This window comes from Miniopterus natalensis, chromosome 11 (genome assembly GCF_054644295.1).
Source record: "Miniopterus natalensis isolate mMinNat1 chromosome 11, mMinNat1.hap1, whole genome shotgun sequence".
Taxonomy (NCBI): Eukaryota; Metazoa; Chordata; class Mammalia; order Chiroptera; family Miniopteridae; genus Miniopterus; species Miniopterus natalensis.
This window is the reverse complement of record NC_142091.1, coordinates 42,712,090-42,725,595: the sequence shown is the minus strand read 5'-3', so window position 1 is coordinate 42,725,595 and position 13,506 is coordinate 42,712,090. Positions and strand designations below refer to the sequence as shown.

The 13,506-nt window shown below is 38.9% G+C and overlaps 2 protein-coding genes across 2 annotated transcripts; both read left to right on the top strand.

The window, feature by feature from the left end:
- Positions 1-1,217: 1,217 nt before the first annotated feature.
- On the top strand, positions 1,218-2,259 carry LOC107537836 (olfactory receptor 226). Its single transcript, XM_016213953.2, has one exon. The coding sequence runs from the start codon at positions 1,276-1,278 to the stop codon at positions 2,257-2,259; it is 984 nt and encodes a 327-aa protein (XP_016069439.2). The 5' UTR covers positions 1,218-1,275.
- An 8,223-nt stretch (positions 2,260-10,482) lies between these two features.
- LOC107537829 (olfactory receptor 6B9-like) lies at positions 10,483-11,505 on the top strand. The gene has a single exon (XM_016213948.2). It carries the CDS (start codon positions 10,483-10,485, stop codon positions 11,503-11,505), a length of 1,023 nt encoding a protein of 340 aa, XP_016069434.2.
- Positions 11,506-13,506: the final 2,001 nt, after the last annotated feature.

Here is a 13,506-nt window from a genome sequence, read left to right as displayed (position 1 = left end):
TGTTTTTATATTCCATATAAAAGTGAGATATGCAGTATTTGTCCTTCTCTGTCTGGCTTATTTCACTTCATAGAATTCCTTAAAGGTCCATCCATGTCATTACAAATGGCAGGATTTTCTTCCTTTTTATGGGTGAATAATATTGAAATATATATATATATATGTATATGTGGTGAGCATCAGGGGCTGAAGGCTGGGAAAATGGATAGATGTTGGTCAAAGAGTGCAAACTTTTAGTTATAGGATGAATAAATTGTGGGGATATAATACTTAGTATTATATGTATAGTTAACAATACTCTGTTGTACCAAAGGGAGCCAAATATATGGCACACAGTTTAGATTTTAACAATTAAAGGAAGATGTTCTACTCTCATTCCAAGAGAGCACATCTTCCAGAACCATTGGGAATCTCAGTTCTTCTGCCATTCAGAACCCACTGCCTAATATGATTTCCAGGTGGATCCCAGATCCTCCTCGTAAGTACTAGGTTATGTAGGACTTTCAGTCTATAGGTGCTGATCTTTTGGGATTCTACTTTGTTCCCTTGCAGGAAGGGAACTGCTTCCTTAGCTGAGCCCCAAAGATTCTCTCTCTTGGATGTAAATCCAGGATGTATCTTACAGTCCCTCCTTCACGTTGCCTGCATATTTTGGAAGCTCCTGGTTTCACCTCTGACTATCTGTGTGACCTGGAACAAGTCACATACCCTCTCTATGCCTCAGTTTCCATAGGTGTTAAGTGGGGTTAATAATAGTACTAACTCAATGTTCTTCTGAAGATTAAGTGAATTAATATCTGCAACATTTTTAGAATTATGCCTATATTAATAGCTCATAAAAAATAATTGTGTTTTATGTTATTGTTGTTCCTCCATTATGTAATGATTTTCTCAAAACAGTCACAATCCAGCTCATAGAAAAAAATTTCATGTTAGGGCAGTCCAGACTCTTGCTATTTTTATTTTTTATCTCTGTTCTACAGGACCAACTAGTGTCACTTTTACCTGGTGCTTATCAATACATGCTTCTCCAAGGGCCAGAACAGACTCTTATCCTAACCCCAACACAAAACAATTAATTTTTTCCAATTCTGTCTTAGTTCATTTCCAGATTACAGAAGAGAGCAGCGGCCTCAGCTCAGTGGTAAATTCTGAGCACCACATACATTGCATTTTACCAATAGAAACCTACCAAGAGAAAGTCTGGGTTCTTACTGATGCCTCCTGAAGACACTCTATTCTCTCTCCTGAAGAACAGTGGGCAAGACCAACCCCATGGAACATAGGAACCAGAGTGGGAAAGTCAGTGAGTTTGTGTTGCTGGGCTTTCCAGCTGCTGTGCCACTGAGGGCACTATTGTTTGCCCTTTCTCTGCTGGCCTATGTGTTGGTGCTGACTGAGAACACACTCATCATTGTGGCAATTAGGAACCACCCTACCCTCCACAAACCCATGTACTTCTTTCTGGCTAATATGTCCTTCCTGGAGATCTGGTATGTTACGGTAACTATTCCCAAGATGCTAGCTGGGTTTGTTGGGTCCAAACAGGGCCATGGACAGCTAATCTCTTTTGAGGGCTGCATGACACAACTCTACTTTTTCCTGGGTCTGGGCTGCACTGAGTGTGTCCTTCTTGCCGTTATGGCCTATGACCGCTATGTGGCCATCTGCCATCCTCTCCACTACACTGTCATTGTCAGTGGTTGGCTGTGTGTACAGCTGGCAGCTGGCTCCTGGGCTGGAGGTTTTGGCATCTCCATGGTCAAAGTTATTCTCATTTCTCGTCTCTCTTACTGTGGGCCCAACATCATCAACCACTTTTTCTGTGATGTCTCCCCATTGCTCAACCTTTCATGCACTGACATGTCCAGAGCAGAACTTACAGACTTTGTCCTGGCCATTTTTATCCTGCTGGGACCACTCTCTGTTACTGGGGCCTCCTACATGGCCATCACTGGTGCTGTGATGCGCATTCCCTCAGCTGCTGGGCGCCATAAAGCCTTTTCCACCTGTGCCTCTCACCTGACTGTTGTGGTCATCTTTTATGCAGCCAGTATCTTCATCTATGCCCGGCCAAAGGCACTCTCAGCTTTTGACACCAACAAGCTGGTCTCTGTACTCTATGCTGTCATTGTACCATTGTTCAATCCCATAATTTACTGCTTGCGCAACCAAGAGGTCAAAAGGGCCCTACGCCGTACTCTGTACCTGTGCCAGGGCCAGGATACTAAGCCCAGGAAAGCTAACAGAGATGGGTAGAAGGGAGGTGTTAAGGTTTAGAAAATGTTCTTAAACTTGGGATCTATGTCTTCTATGAAGTTCGGAGGAGCTTTTAGGGCCTAAATTAGGGACTAGAATTCCAAAGACACCACCAAGGGACTAGTCCAAAAAGAGGAAGAGAGATGGATTGCAAACTAGCAGCTAGTAGCTGGATGTCTATGTAATTTAGATAGAGCAGATTTACGAATCATTCATCCTGGTGGGGTGGAAAGGGTTGACTGAGCTGAACTTCAATATTTAAACAAACAGACAAATGCAGAACTGGCATCTCTCTACATACCCTTTCCTGGGTTTGCTCTTAGTTTTAGTTCTGGAGCAGAAGGTGTAGAAAAGGGGAAGCAGAAGGAGGAAGACGCAGGGAAGCACAGGCTTCATTATGGAAAAGTGTCAGGAGACGCTGGATGAGATCTCTTCTAGCAATAGACCACCGACTGCAGCCTATGAAGGAATGGGGCCCAGTAGGTGATCATTCTAGTGTGCATTACTAGGCAAAGAGATAAGAAACTGAGAATTTTCTTATTGGCGACATATCACCTCCTGGGCTACAGGGGTTTTGGCTTCCTTTCCTGATTTGCTGAGGTCAGAGTACACATTGAACTAGTGGCTGAGTGCAGTTGTTTATTTATTCTTCTGTCTCCCTAAGTAGATTGTAAGCTCCTTGGAGGCAAGGATCACATGTTCTTACTCACCATTCTATTACCATGACCCAGGACAGTGCTCTAGCACATGGTGGCTGTAAAGAAACATAATAAGTGAATAGAATTTGGAGTTAGGTAGGAAAGGCACGTGTGTCACGCCTACAGATAGGATTGGCAGGTGCGGGAACTAAACCCTCCCCTAGAGTATGGGGAGGTACAAGTTGGCTCAGCCTTGCAGGAAGGAAATTTGGAAGCATATATTGCAAACACTAAAAATATTGAAAATATCCTGATTCAGAGAGATTTGGATAGATAGACATAATGTATAAGCTGTAAATTACTTAAGCAATTCTTTATTTATAGAAGTTGAGCGTATTTCTTTGTTTTCATTATTCTAAATAAAATGCACTGACATGTCCTCTTTGATACCCAGTCATCAAGTCCACAGGTTAATGTGTGCGGCTGGTGGCTTCCTTCTATATGACTGGTTTCATTATCACTGACATCAAGGTCTATTTCATTTCACGTGTCACCTTCTGTGTTCCAATATCATGAACAACTTTTACTGCGTCATCGCATCAGTCCTCAAACTGGCCTGCAAAGACACGTCCACAGCTGAGCTAGTAGACTTTGCTTTGGGCTATTGTCATTCTTGTCTTCCATTTGAACCTAGGGAGTCTAGTTTTACAATGCACACCATATTAGATTCTCTCTATATCTAAGGTCTGTGACAGTAGCTCTAGGGATCCATCAGGTAACAAACACTGATGCCTGAAAGGAACAGCAATCCAGCCAGTAAGTTATGAGTAGGTGTGATGATAAGTGATAGTGGTGTGGTGCTGTGGGGGTGGTAACAGTGCTGCTTGTGATTATATTGGACTAGCAGTGATGGACTATCATTGATATTAAAAAGAATGTTGAGCATTTCCTAGTCCTCTCTCAATTTTAGCCTCCTTCCAGGACTATAAGAGCTCACTTCTCTCTCTTTTATTAAAAACTTCACTCAAGGATATGTTTATTGACTTTAGAGAGAGAGGAAGAGAGAGAGAGAGAGAGAGAGAGAGAGGGAGAGAGAGAGAGAAACATCAATGTGAGAGAGAAACATGGATTGGTTGCTTCCCATACAATCCCCAACCGGGGATCAAACCCGAAACCTAGGTATGTGCCCTGGCTGGGAATTGAACCTGCAAACTTTTTGGTGTACAGAACGATGCTCCAACCAACTGAGCCACTGGGGATGGAATCAATTACAGGGATGGAATCAACAGTTTCATGAGAGATGAATCAGTATTACTGCAACTTTTGCAGTTGAGACATGTCCCTTGAGACATTCTCTTTTTGGCTCTTGAATTCTTGTGGCCTTCCATGCTATATCGTGACTACTGTGAGCGAACTAGTGCAACATTATTCCATCAGTATATGTCTGAGCTGAAACCCTCAGTACATCAATATAACAGACATGCTACATACAAGTTAGGTGAAAACCAAATACAAAATTTTCTAAGGTAAATGTGAATGTTAGATATCATTGGAGGACCTGCTAACTGGATAAGGAAATGTAGTGTACAGGGAGAATTCTACAAAACTGATCAAACCTAGACCAAAAAAATGAAAGGATAATAAAAAAAGAGCTACCTTGACTCTATATTCTGCTCATTTTAAGTGGGAGTCTAAAATTGGTCTCCTACTTTTTAACAAAGCCGCTCTCAACATTATTCAACATTCCTGGACTAATCTTTCTTGTATATTGCTCTAAAATGTTATTCTACTACTTAAGAATTCTCAATTTGAATTAAGTAAGACCTACTCGTTTGATTTATTATTATTATTTTGGAATTATTCTAGCATTCAGGAACCCCATCTACACCATTTCAACTTTGTTTTTTACTGAACCTCAATATGAAACATCCATTCTGATATTAGTCACTTTAAGCTACTCAATAATCGCACCATCCTCATTCTTATCTTGGTGAATCCATTTAGCCGTGCTTTCATTTAATATTCTCAGTCCCCTTACTCCTTGCCGAGCACTGTAATAGCCTATGAGAGTAGACTAGTCAACAACAAGCTAGACACAGATTCCTCCTTCAAGAAGCTATAACAAGTAGGGAAAAGAGAGGCACAATTAGCTTCACAGTTATATGTGTCATGATGCAAGTACAGGGTACTAGGGAAGCCAATGGCAGGTAGACCTAGGGCAAGCAGAGAAAATATTCCAGCAGGCTAGCATTTAGGCTAACACTTGAAGGAGTCAGACAGATGTGAAATAGTGGGCAGCAGTGAAGGTCAGGGTTGCGGAGGTAAGAAAAGCCAAGAATCAAGAGAGAAAGGCCACTCAAAGACCGAAAAGATGATTAGCACAAAGTGACATAAGTAAGCAAGGGGTCACATGAGGAAGTACATTCATGTTTACCAGTCCAAATCTAACCAACCTGTGAGTGTTTTCTTAATATATAGGTTTGTGGACACATAATAAGTTCTACAGAAGTATTTTTAGTTTTTGCAAAACCTAGATCTGCAGTTTATAGTGTTTCTACCAAGTGAGTGGCTGTCACTGATAGATGAAGCAGGAAAAGGTGAGTTCACTTTGAATATTGAGCCTTGACTACAGCAGCCTTTTATTCTGGATGACAGATGTCAGCTTGTGTTTGACTCTCTGTTAGATGGTGAGATCCTCTAGGGTAGAAACTAACCTTATTCCTCTTCAATCTACAACATCAGCCACAGTCCCTGACACTGTAGGCACCGGTGACAGGTTATCCTCTACTTCCCCTCCCCAGTGACCGATTCTCTGCACTTCTGTACCCCTTTGTATATACCCCACCTCCTGGGAGGTGAGAGCAGTTGATCCTATGCATTGTCACTCTGGCTCTGTTGGCCTCTGGCTTCCAGTTTGGTTGGGTCAATGGGGAACGCCAGCAGGAAACTGAAGGATGCTGGGAAAGAAATGGCAAGGAATTATTCCCTGCTTCCCTGGGTTCTGTGACTCTGGCAATTACTACAACTCCTGCACAGGGTGCTCCTCTCAAGGTTGCAGCTGTCTCTGGCTATCTGCACTGCCAGTCCTTCTGTGGCTCAACACCCTTGTTGGTTGTCTTCACTTAGTCCAACCTCAGTGGATAGTTGGGACATTTAATTCTACTCAAAATTTCAGCAGAAATTGCTTTATGTTTCTTACTAGGATTCTGACTGTACATAACATTTAATAAATATTAGTCAAACAAATAAACTTCAGTTGGAATTTTTGGAATAAGTATTTGAAAATTGACATGGGTTTAGTTTTTTTGTTTGTTTGTTTGATTTGTGTGTGTGTTTTAAAAATATATCTTTATTGATTTCAGAGAGAGGACAGGAGAGGGAGAGAGAGAGATAGAAACATCAATGATGAGAGAGTCATTGATCGAGCCTGCAACCTGGGCATGTGCCCTGACAGGGAATCGAACCCCGATCGCCTGGATCCTAGGTCGACGCTCAACCGCTGAGCCACGCCCAGCCGGGCAACATGGGTTTAGTTTTTGAAATAAATAATATAACCTAAGCAAACCTCATTTTCTAATTATGATATAGGACAGAACTTGAATTAAAATAAAAAATCATTTGTTTCACATTTAATTTTTTAAGTATTTCTCCATAAATAACTTCTACTTTTCTTCCATCCACATGCCACTGCCAAACTGAATCAATTCTGAGATGTGTGAGCTAACACATTCAGCAAATTTAAACTCAGGTGTTGAATATATTGTACCCAGCTTTTCTGCAATTTATTTTAAATCTCTATATGTCACTAGGAAGCACTTAGTTCCTCTCAGAACCAGCATAAGTAAGTTGACTGAGAGAACTCTCTCTTTACTTTTTCCCTTTTATGTTGCACTTCCCTTATCAGAATAAAGCAGACTATACTTAATTATCCATAGAAGAATTTTCTCCATATATTTTCCCAGGTAGTTCTAATTCACTCAGGTTGCTCTTACGTATTCACAGATGTCTTTGTGGATCTACTGATGGCAGTCTTCACATTTTTAAAAAATAAAGATGACCTCAGTCATCTGATTGACTGGAGTGTTTGGGGGTAAAGGAATTAAAGTTAATTCAAAGGTTCTAGGCATGAGAGGTTGAATGGACAGTTTAATGAAGTATCTGGAGTTAACCTAGCATTCCAATGTTTCAGCTACTGATAATACAATTAATCAAATCAGTAAATCTTATGAATATTGAGAAGCAGAGTTCTTTATAAGTATATATTGAAAAATATTGTGTAAAACCCTACATTAGATGAATGATGAAAATAACCAAGTAAATACAGTAATAACTATTTGTCTGTTGAGTTTTATAATTATTTCATCTAATTTTATTTTTAATAAAGAGTATGAATTGAATGAATAAATTGATGTACTATTTATAACTCTCTATGTATTTTTATAAAAATAAATTCACTAATAAAAAATTATCTTTTTTCTTACTCATGGATTTTAGTCCAGAAAATTAGTTTACATAAATGTTTTAAAGCACTGTACCTATCAATATACTTATGTTTGTTGGTCTTATCTGTAAAAGAAAGGTATTTAACAGGGAGCAAAGAAAATCTCCAAATATTGGACATAGCCTTCATCTGCTGCCACCACAATTGCTATTTTCAGAAGAGATATATACAGAGGGGATGTTTCAGGCAAAGACACATTCTGTCACACATTATACCTGTGTCCCTAGTCTCCTAATTGGAGAGCAGGCCAGGACCAGATCTGAGACACAAGGTACATTTCTTGTTCCACTTTGAAAAGTCTGAGCAGCCTCCTTATACTTTCCCCACCTACAGTCTAATGATGGTCTTCATAGTCTCATCACCCTGATGATAAAACTATGACAGGAGACATGGGAAGATTAAATTAGAGGAAAGAGAAGGTTTTAATCTGAGCCTTAGTGTAGAGATGTCATCAGCTACCTGTTCCATTGTCTTTCTCTTTGTCTCCTACCTTCCTTTGCTTCAGATTCTCACTTGTTTTCTTCTTGGAGTGCTAAGAATGGGCATTCTTCCTCTAAACCTCTTCTTCAGGTTATTCTCAATAACTATTGACATGAGATGCAAAAGAGAAGAGCAATGTAGAATGACCCACAAGGAAGAACCAAGACAAGAGAAATTTCCTTAAAAAAGAGCCAAAATTGGCTACAGTTAAATTTTCTTTTCACGCCAAAGCTTGATTTCCGAGCCCCATGTGCAGTTGTTTCTCTTTGCTGCTTAGGAGTGCTCTTCTCTTGAGTGGAGGGCATGGAGAGAAAGTTGTACTTCTCCCTAGAGCTTAGTATGTACTATTAACACAGCTAACTCATCTTTTGTATACTTTAATCCTCTCACCAGCATCTCCTCTGGGTAGGATTAATTCTTTAAAGTAATAAATTATGAGTAATAGTTACTTCCCAAACAACCAGAAAAAAAGAAGGAAAACCAAGTCTTGAGACTAGAATTAGGATCAATCACCAGGGAGATTTGCCATAAAACTGTTGCTGTTCTGTTTCTCCATCTGATAATGATCTAGTATCATCTCTGTTGACCCTTGGAGACTACTAGGGAAATTACTCTAACTTCTTTGTCATTGTTACTATTCAAAATCCTACAGCATTTTTTAACCAGATCCCCAAGGATGTGTCATTTAAAGAACAGCACTTGTCTCTACTGAGCAGTGGGCTCATGGCATCCTGGAGCTTCCCAGCACTAGGTTCTGTCCAGCTGAGGACTATGTGAGGAGTCAGCATACAGCACCAACTCACGTTCAGTGGCAGAGAAATAGAAAATGAGAGCAAGAGACAGAGAGAGGAGTGGGAAGAGATAACATTGATAAATACAAAGAAAAAACAGAAGAATTTATCCCATCCTGGGCTCTTATCATCCAACAGGGGCAACCAACAAGCCAAAAGGTAACCTTTAAATATTGGATTTAAAAGTGTAACCATAAATATGAATTGAGGTGATGTTGCATTTTCTTTAATCAATAGCAGAATAATTTTTCATTTCCCTATAATCCATTTGGACCCCAGAGTCTTTACTAGGTGATGAGAATCACAAAATCTCTTCTCTTGAATTTCACAGAGAAGCAATTTTCCAAGACTTAGATCAGGCTATTTTACTGTCTCTCCTTTTCCCCTTTTCCTATTGCTTTCTGTCACATATCTGAAGCTCCTTTCAGGTGGAGAGACAAAGACTTATGGGATGAAAAAGGCCATATTCTTCAGGACACCTTTCCATAGATCTGACCACTGGGCAACTATAACAAGATCTCTAAGCTGGACTCAACCAAGATGACCTACTTCACCCAGGTCCCTAAAGAGAAATTAACAGAAAGCACTATGGTGAGACATTTGGTATTTATTAAACATCACAAATAATTTGTTTATTGAGTGTCAACCATGCATTAGGGACTGTGCTAGGTATTAAGGATAAGACAGACCAGCTGAAAATAGGATAAAATTGGCATTTTTCAAGGAATTCACAAATCTAGTAATGATGACAGGTAAGCAAATGATACATATTGTCATGATGTTCTAAGGTCCAAAATGTTACAAAACCAGATAGAAGGGGGTGATGGGCCAGAGGTGGCCATAGTGGGGGTGGTTAGGGATGGTTTGATAGAGAGGATGAATCTGAGCAGGCATTTTCCAGGTGGCAAGTGTTAGAAAGAATTTCAGGCAGAAGGTAGAGTATGTGGAACCACATAGAGTCTTAAAGGAGGATGCTGTACTGAAGTTCAAATTCTTCAGTGTGACTTGAGCTTGGGTAGAGTATCTGACAAGAGAGAATATTAGAATGAGGACTGTGGGGTTCAGATCATTAGGCACCACCTATGTAATATATATATTAAATTAGTAATATATAACAGATATATATATATATATTATTAGCATTATTAGCCATCTGAAAAGTTAAATTGTGTTTAATTATTCTAAGAGGGCAGACATTTCTTTACTCAATTTTTAAAGACATCACCCTGAAAATAGGCAGAGAATTGTTGACCACCTTGCCATATTCTTCAAAAGACTTACAACATAGCAGAGGAGGAGGGCAGAGTAGGCAACTCTCCTGGCCGGGAGGGTCTTTTCCAGTTAATATTCTTTTTATTTTCTCCAGATTTTGAACTTCCCCCCTTTCCTGCCTTGTTTCCTGGACCATCCTTGGCACTTATTCCAGTCATCATGATCTCCTGCCTTATAGCTGCTCCTGAAATCTGGGCATTTGCTGATAAAAAAAGTATTTACTCCTAAGACTACTAAGACCTCTTTCTGATCCAGGTTCAAAGGCCTGAATCCTGAATCTCACCTCATGATTTTCAGATTCTTTTTTTAATATTTATTTTTCAATTACAATTGGTATATAATATATTAGTTTCTGGTATACAACACAGTAGTTTTTAACTTTGTGTCTGTGGCAGATTTGTTTTCAGTTCCTGTTTTGACACCTGATTTTCCAGAGAGGCTCTCATGGCCTCTTGTGACTCCAAAGTCATGCCATAGGACTAGATTATGGCACTAGGATTAAGTTTAATGATAAAATACATGTAAAAGCTCTTTGCTGCTAATGATGATCTCACTCTTCAGTTTGGTGCTACTATCATTAAATATTTTGTATTTTGGTGTTCTAACCATGTGGAAGAAAAATATCACTCATATTAGTGAGTTCATCCTGGTAGGTTTCCCTACTTCCCCTTGGCTCCAGGTTCTGCTCTTCCTCCTCTTCTTCATCACCTACTTGTTTGTGCTGTTGGAAAATTTAGTCATAATCTTCACTGTATGGGTCACTGGGTCTCTGCACAAACCCATGTACTATTTTCTGGGCACCATGTCTTTTCTGGAGGTCTGGTATATATCTGTCACTGTCCCCAAGATGCTGGCTGGGTTCCTACTTCGTCCCAATATCATCTCCTTCCTGGGATGCATGATCCAGCTCTATTTCTTCATCTCACTTGCCTGTACTGAATGTATGCTGTTGGCTGCCATGGCCTACGACCGTTACGTGGCCATATGTTGGCCTCTTCGATATCCAGTCATGATGACCACAGGATTTTGTGTTCAGCTGATCATCAGTTCCTGGGTGAGTGGCTTCACCATTTGCATGGTAAAGGTATACTTCATCTCCCAAGTTGCCTTTTGTGGCAATAATATCTTGAACCATATTTTTTGTGATGTGTCCCCTATCCTCAAACTGGCCTGCATGGGCTTTTCTGTGGCAGAGATGACAGACTTTGTGCTGGCCATCATCATCCTGGTGTCTCCTTTCTCAGTCACTGTCATTTCTTATGTCCTCATCGTATCTACCATCCTGCACATTCCCTCAGCCACTGGGCAGCAGAAGGCCTTCTCCACCTGTGCCTCTCACCTTGCAGTGGTGGTCATCTTCTACACAGCTGTGATTTTCATATATGTTCGACCTCGGGCCATTGCTTCATTCAATTCTAACAAATTGATCTCAGTCATATATGCAGTCTTCACTCCCATGCTCAACCCTATCATCTACTGCCTGAGAAACAAGGAGGTGAAAGGTGCCATCAGGAAAACCATGGCAAATGGTGGAGCCCCTTTCTTTAGAGGTTCTCTCTGCTGAAGACACTCAGACATTCCTTCCCTCTTCATTGTTTGACCACCTCAAAAAAACACCTTCGTTTGGTGGAAGTCTGCAATTATAAAAATAGTGACATAGTACAATAATTTAGGGGTAAGGAACCAGATACCAAAGGAAATCCCCTTTCTGTTAGGCCATCATTAGCATTTCCTTTTATAAGGCAGTAAGTTTAATAATCAGAACTCCAAGAGACATATGTTAGGAAAAGAGTTATAAAATAATTTATTTTATGAAGATCTTATTACTAAATAATCAGTTATTATCCAACTAGTTTTTAGAGTTCTATTTGTAAGATTTTTCCATTTTGATTTTATTTTGTTTTAAAAGTCCTCTCTGTCTTAGTTGGAGAACACATAGTCAATTTTATGGCCATGACCTGTTTATTGCTTCCAAGAGGGTTAGGGGACTGGTTTCTTTTATAATCAATGGACTCTGCTGTTATCACATTTTCATTACTTTGTGAAATGTAGGAAAATATGAGAGATGAATTTCTTTGCAGTCTTCTTTATGTAAAACTTGTCATGGCAGAAAAAAACCAAGATTGTGTATATTTGTGTGTGTGTGTGTGTGTATTATATATAACTCTCTATATAACTTAGAAGTTCCAACAAAGGAAGAAAACTAAAGCATGAAATTATAGATGTTTATACATATAATTTTACACATATGTAAAATTTCATGCTTTGTTGAGATTTCTATGAATATAATTTTTTCTACATATGTAATACTCAGAGGCTAGACTCTAAGCAAAGCTAGTAGAAATTCATCAAAGCCCACTCCTTTTCAGGTAAAGAAAACATTGGCATTGGTAAGAGACCAAATACTTTTTCTTGGATGGTACTTAGCCTGGATGTGCAGCATTTTCCCAGGTTTCCCAGAAGATCTCCCTTCTCATTTTTTTTTAGTTTTTAATTTTTTTTGACGAAGTGATGAAATATCCTAAGAAGTAGTATATGCCTTCCTTTCGCCATTATAAAATGATAGAAGAAAGGTAGATTCTGTCTGGCTCAGCAACAATATTGGATGGGTCAATTAAAGAAATATGATCTGCCAAGAATTTAAAGATGACAGGCATAATAATTTACCCCAACACTTTGGAAACCACATTTCATAAAGTTTAATTGGGTTATTGATTTATATACCATATTTGCTTTGTTTTGACTTTATTTACCTTGTAACTACATGGTCTTTCCATTTTCTATTAAGTTTTTATATAAGCCAGATGAGATTGTTTTAATTTGGTTTTGTATAGTTTCCAATTTATCTAAAACTATTATGTTTTCCTGGCCTTCACTACTTTTAGCCTAAAGACTGTATGTTTCTAATAATATGTAGCATTTTTCTTTAGTCAAAAAGTAGTGTTATGGGTCATGACCCTTACATAGACACTAAAAACAATACAGGTACTTTACCTTGAATCCTGTAATTTATCATCCCAATAGAATTTGCTATTCTTTTTGTAAAAAGTATTGGGGTTATGCTGTTACAAATCTGCTTTAAAATATTTATTAATCACTAGTGGAAAATAATTGCTATTTTAAAATCCTACAAGATTAGCTTTTATTATTAAAATGTTTTTAAATTTTAGTTAAGCTGTTCTAGGGTCATTTGAAATTATAACCTCCACTAACATCTATATTATAACCTGACATGCTTTTTCTGATCTAAACCATCTGATTTTTAAAGTTTTTTATATAGCCATTAGATCGACCATTATACAAATCCTCTGTGTCCTACTTATCTTCTATTTTACTTGATAAACTAGAATTCTGAGGATTATCTTATTGTTTCTGTAACAGTGTATTTCTCTCTCCTCTTATTGTTATGGGTTTTATTTTTATATGTCTTGTACCTTGTTTAAAATATTTTACTCTTTTATTTAAAATCCTCACCCAAGGATTTTTTTCCCATTGCTTTTCAGAGAGAGAAAGAGAAAGAGAGAGAGATTGGTTCCCTCCTGCACACACCCCAACATGGGCCAGG

Bases quoted from the DNA above. Each gene is read 5' to 3' on its own strand.
- LOC107537836 (XM_016213953.2), top strand. From the start codon at position 1,276: ATGGAACATAGGAACCAGAGTGGGAAAGTCAGTGAGTTTGTGTTGCTG.
- LOC107537829 (XM_016213948.2), top strand. From the start codon at position 10,483: ATGATGATCTCACTCTTCAGTTTGGTGCTACTATCATTAAATATTTTG.